The 5,200-nt window shown below is 58.6% G+C and overlaps 2 protein-coding genes across 2 annotated transcripts, besides 3 other annotated features; both read left to right on the forward strand.

The window, feature by feature from the left end:
- Positions 1–588: 588 nt before the first annotated feature.
- On the forward strand, positions 589–2,049 carry Tco025E_09003 (putative delta tubulin; the record flags this gene model as incomplete). The annotated part of the gene is made up of 1 exon (XM_029375832.1): positions 589–2,049. The coding sequence occupies one exon, from the start codon at positions 589–591 to the stop codon at positions 2,047–2,049; it is 1,461 nt and encodes a 486-aa protein (XP_029224043.1).
- Positions 2,050–2,373: 324 nt separating this feature from the next.
- On the forward strand, positions 2,374–3,174 carry Tco025E_09004 (uncharacterized protein; the record flags this gene model as incomplete). The annotated part of the gene is made up of 1 exon (XM_029375833.1): positions 2,374–3,174. The coding sequence occupies one exon, from the start codon at positions 2,374–2,376 to the stop codon at positions 3,172–3,174; it is 801 nt and encodes a 266-aa protein (XP_029224044.1).
- Positions 3,175–3,215: 41 nt separating this feature from the next.
- Positions 3,216–3,240: a microsatellite.
- A 988-nt stretch (positions 3,241–4,228) lies between these two features.
- Positions 4,229–4,253: a microsatellite.
- Positions 4,254–4,715: 462 nt separating this feature from the next.
- Positions 4,716–4,748: a microsatellite.
- The last annotated feature ends 452 nt before the right edge of the window (positions 4,749–5,200 follow it).

Consider the following 5,200-nt stretch of genomic DNA (forward strand, 5'->3'; position numbering starts at 1 on the left):
TCCTCTTGTCCGCTCGCTCTCCCCCTCTTCATTGAGTAGACGAGGCGAGAGTGCTGAAAAGGCACGTGATTATTACTGCTTGGACGCATTTTTTGGACGACTGGGTAATGGGCAAAGAAAACAGAAAGCTCCCTCAAAAAATAATCAGAGGCTTGCATGCCTATGTTTCTCTCTGTAAGACTTTACCACTCTCACGTTTACTACTGATCTTATTTATTTCTTATTTCAGAGACCTGCGACCCAACGATCATACTGCGTTGCAACTTCCCACAAAAAGGCATTCACTTGCATGCATTATTCAAGCATATACTCCGTGTGCGTGTGTGTGTTGGATCCGCTGCATTGATAATGTCTACTGCTGTAGGTGGGCAACCACATGCAAGTTGTCTTCCTCTCTCTCTCTGTGTGCTTGTGTGTGCGTGTTGCTTTGTACTCACCCTGCATTTTGCATCCTGAAATCCCGTGCGTCTTGCCCCTCTTTGCCACATGTCGATCCAAGCGGTGCGGGCGACGAGACGGGCCGCAGTGCAAGGGATAGGTGGGTGCGGCGGGGTGCACCTTCTCGGTTGTCGCCCGGGCGGGGCGTGAATGGCGTGCGTGCATGTGCTCGTTGGGCAGTGCGGTAACCAGCTTGGGACCCAGTTTCTGGACAGCCTCGTGGCCGAGGCGTACGCGAGCGATGAGGAAGACGGGTTTGCCGCGCAGGTGTCGTCGCTTCACTTCCGGCCATCGCCGGCGCCGCGGGGCGGGGGGCTGCATGATGCTGCCTCAGCCCCTCCGCTGCCGCGCTGCGTGATGATTGACATGGAGCCCAAAGTCATTGAGGGGATCCTCAGGAGCACCGCGGCTGGGGGAGCCTACCGGCCGCACGTGCGACAATGCATTACCCGTGATGAGGGGAGCGCCAACAACTGGGCCTGCGGTTACTTCCAGCAGGGCAGCAGCAGAAAGGAGGAGATTGTCGACGCACTGCGCCGCGAGGGCGAGTCGTCGGGAACTGTGGGCACGTTTCACGTCGTGCACAGCATTGCGGGCGGGACAGGCTCTGGGGTTGGCTGCCTGGCCGCGGACGCTGTGCGGGAGGAGTTTCCCCGCGCGTTGCTGCTGCACTCGGTTGTTTGGCCCTTCACCGCCGGCGAGGTTGTGACGCAGTGGTACAACTGCGTCATGGCGATGAGCGCACTCCGCGACACCGCCGACGCAGTTTTTATGGCGCACAACGACGACTTTGGCGATGCCGCCTCCACAAGCAAACAAGGCGCCCGTGGCGCTCGCCGCGGCGAGGTCTCCTTTGCGAGCATCAACGACGGCATTAGTCGTCTGCTGGTGGACATGCACCTTCCGCAGAGCATCTGCCGTGTGACACGAAACCCATCCGCGGCCCCGGCGGCAGCTACCCCATGGCACACCCACCCCCTGCGCTCACGCACTCCGCTGGGGGCTGAGCGGGTTCGCTCCCGCAGCCCTCCCGCGAGACCGCTGCGGCACGGCAGTGTGGCAGACCTTGTGGAGTCCGTGGCCCTCGACCCGGCGCTGAAGTTCTTCTCCGGCGCCTCGGTCCCCGATGACGCAGCCGTTCCCCCCAGTGGAGGAAGAAGCGGCGAGGTGGAGGACAACTCACTGCCGTGGCAGAGAGTGGTGCGTCAGGCGGCCCGCAAGTCCGCGGAACTCTTCCCGCCATTTGCCGGCGCCTGCGTGGGCGGGGCAGTGTCGCAGCGCCCGGTCCTCTGGAGTCTGCGTGGTCCTGCTGCCCGTCGCGAGGGGCTCTCCGCGCTGCACGAGGTGGCCGCTTCGCCCACTCCCTCTTGTTCGGCAGGCCAGCTTCTCTTGCACGAGAAAAGTTACCGCGGGCACGCCGCGCACGTGTCGCTCTTCGGCCCCACACGCGACATTGGGGTGCGGCTGTCCACGGCGCTGGAGCGGACTGAGCAGTTGCTCTCCGTCGGGGCCTTTACACATCATTTTAGCCGCTACGGCGTGGGGGTGGAGGATGTGCGAGATGCCGTTGTGCGGCTCTGGGACACGGCGGCGGTATACGCTTCCGCATGAGAGCAAAAGGGGTTTGAAGGCGGCGGCAATGACGGCCACACGCGGACGGAGAGGTGGAACTGCCCATGACGGCGTGAACCGTGGGGATAGAGATGGAATGGGAGATGGCCGCCTGTCTTGGGGCGATTGAAGGGAAAGAAAACGGGGGTCGTCCGCAGTGCCTGGGCACACACCTTTTCCTTCAGTTTCGTTTTCTGTTTGCCTCCTCACTGTCTTTGCATCAGCAACAGCTCACCCAGCCAACTGCAAGGTAGAAAAGCCGCAGAGTGGAAAGAGAAGCAAGGAAGTAAAAATACAGGGAGGAAATTGCAAGCGAAAGCAGCCATGTCGACTGTGAGCAGCGAAGTGTCCCGGCGGTGCGTCCAGCACAACCCGTACAACATGCAGCTGCTTGGCGTGCAATGCGACGGCATCAGTTCGGCTGCGAAGGAATTCTTCAACGCCGCTGCAGCGATGGAGGAGGCCGCGGCGGCGGCACGGAAGGAATTCGAAACTATGGATGACTACGACCAACTGACGTGCACAGAAGGCGAGGGCGGGATATCGGACAACGTCACAGACGAGGCCAGTCACACGATGTCCGCATTACAAGCGTCACCAGCGGCTTTTGTGGTGCGTCCTTCGCCCGTGTTAACCGCCGTACGCTACGCCTCCGTGAATTTCCGTTTTGGCAGCGCCTGGTTCGTCGCCCCCTTCCGCACCGCCGTTGGCGAGATGGTCGTTGTGGAGTACCCGCACAACAAAAGCCTCCACATGGGCCTTGTCAGCTGCATCTCGACGCGGGTTCCGCCCACGTTTGCCGCCATGGTGACTGCGGACGGCACTATCAGTGAGGGGGACCTTCAGCAGTGTCCGACGCTTCTGCGCCACGCCCGCGACTTTGACCGGCAGACGAAGCTGGAGCTGCGCTCACACGACCTTGCCTCGCTGAAAAACGCGCAGGCGCTCGCCTTGGAGCTGGAGACGCCCGTCACCTTCCTAGACGCCGAATGGTTGCTTGACCTGACGGCCGTGACGTTCCTCGTGAATGTCTGGGGCGACATGCCACTGGTGGACCGTCTCGCGGAGGAGCTGGCGGTGTTTGAGGGGGCCGAGGTTGTCTTTACGTACCCCGCGGCGAGCTGACAGCCGTAGCGAAGCGGGGCACTGCCGCGGATGTGAGGAGGAAAACAAAACACAAAAAAAAAAAAACGGCGCGCTATTAGGGATCCGTGTGAGAGCGGGCGAGAAGGCAAGAAAGGGGTGTGCAGAAAGGATAATCTCTAGGAAACTCCTTCCCTCCACACCACGTATGCGTGCATACCAACGCTAATGTCTGCATAGGCAAGTGTGCGTGTGTCACTGGGAGAAGGGGAGTCAGATGTATTTACATATGCGCACTAGATGAGGAAACGATGAAGGGTCGCAGCGGCCGGTTAGTTGGTGATCTCTCCCGTCATCGAGTCGGCATCCCTTCCCCCCGCTCTGTTCTGCCCTTGCCTATTTTTTTGTGTCGTTTTATTCACAATGAACGCTGTTAAACCCATTCACTTAAAGTACAAGGTGCCGAGGCCCCGCTGCCAAAGGAGGAGAGGAAAGGTACGGGAGAAGCCGATGCGATGCAAAGAAAAAGAAACAAAAAAGGGAAGCGTGTTTGCCTGCAACTCGGCTTTTTTTTTTTTGCGTGGTTTGCGTCTCTCGTATTCTGCGTCTGTGCGCTTCCTTTGCCGCTGTCTGTGGTGCCCGTTTTCCTTTTATTTTTGTGTGGTTTCTAGAGGTGCGCTGTAATCGGCGAGGGAGGAGGTTGCTGGGTCACCGCGCGGGTGTGAGATGTATCTAAGTGTATACTCATGAGCATTTAGACGCGTGTGGTGCATGCATTTTTTTCTTCCTTTGGGCGCCTGTGGATTTGCCTTGCAGCCCACTTTTCGTCCCCTGCGCTGGGAAGGGGTGGCGGCCCCCCACCGCACGGACCGACGAGGTGGCGGGGACAAAACTTTTTTGGCCTCCGCTGCCTCCCCTCCCCCTCTTTATGTTTTTTTTCTTTATTTTAATTGCCGAGGAAATGAAGGAATGAATGCGTGCGCTATTTTTGTAATCCCGTGGCCCCGCCGGCGTTGCTACCGGTGCACTCGTTAATTTGAGAGGGATGTGCTGCTGCTGTTGTTGTTGTTGGGTTCGGGTTAACACCCTTGCGCCGCCGCCCGCACCGCACCGCACCGCACGTATGCAGCCACGCGCCCTCTAGCGGGCCGCTGAGAGCGAAGGAAGGCGCGGAGCCTCGAATGTGTCACGGCGCTGGCGCAGCAGAGCCGCTCCGTGAATGATAAACTTGCAACAACAGGAAACTTCCCTGTTGAAGGGGAAGGCTAGCGTTGAACGGTGGGAAGTGAATACGTGGGACGAAGTATAAGATAAAGCTCGGTAGAGCTGCAATAGCACTATAAACGCGGTAATGTCGCGGATATGTATTATGTATATGTGTGTACCTACCACTGGTGTTCAACTACTGTGCAATATGAGATGTAATCTACACTTCCTGTATGTGTGTGTGTGTCACACTTTGATTTCAACTAACACATCTTTAGATACTAGCAAAATCTTTGTTCCGATGAGTGTTTTTTTTCTACGTTCTGCGATCGTGGTTGTGTATTTAACAGTGCTTTGCGGGGATGGGAGATGGACATTGTGCGTGTGCGTGTGCGTGTGCGTGTGTGTGTTGGATCCGCTGCATTGATAATGTCTACTGCTGTAGGTGGGCAACCACATGCAAGTTGTCTTCCTCTCTCTCTCTGTGTGCTTGTGTGTGCGTGTTGCTTTGTACTCACCCTGCATTTTGCATCCTGAAATCCCGTGCGTCTTGCCCCTCTTTGCCACATGTCGATCCAAGCGGTGCGGGCGACGAGACGGGCCGCAGTGCAAGGGATAGGTGGGTGCGGCGGGGTGCACCTTCTCGGTTGTCGCCCGGGCGGGGCGTGAATGGCGTGCGTGCATGTGCTCGTTGGGCAGTGCGGTAACCAGCTTGGGACCCAGTTTCTGGACAGCCTCGTGGCCGAGGCGTACGCGAGCGATGAGGAAGACGGGTTTGCCGCGCAGGTGTCGTCGCTTCACTTCCGGCCATCGCCGGCGCCGCGGGGCGGGGGGCTGCATGATGCTGCCTCGGCCCCTCCGC

Source organism: Trypanosoma conorhini, assembly GCF_003719485.1.
Source record: "Trypanosoma conorhini strain 025E chromosome Unknown Tco_14.4_contig_00945, whole genome shotgun sequence".
NCBI lineage: Eukaryota > Euglenozoa > Kinetoplastea > Trypanosomatida > Trypanosomatidae > Trypanosoma > Trypanosoma conorhini.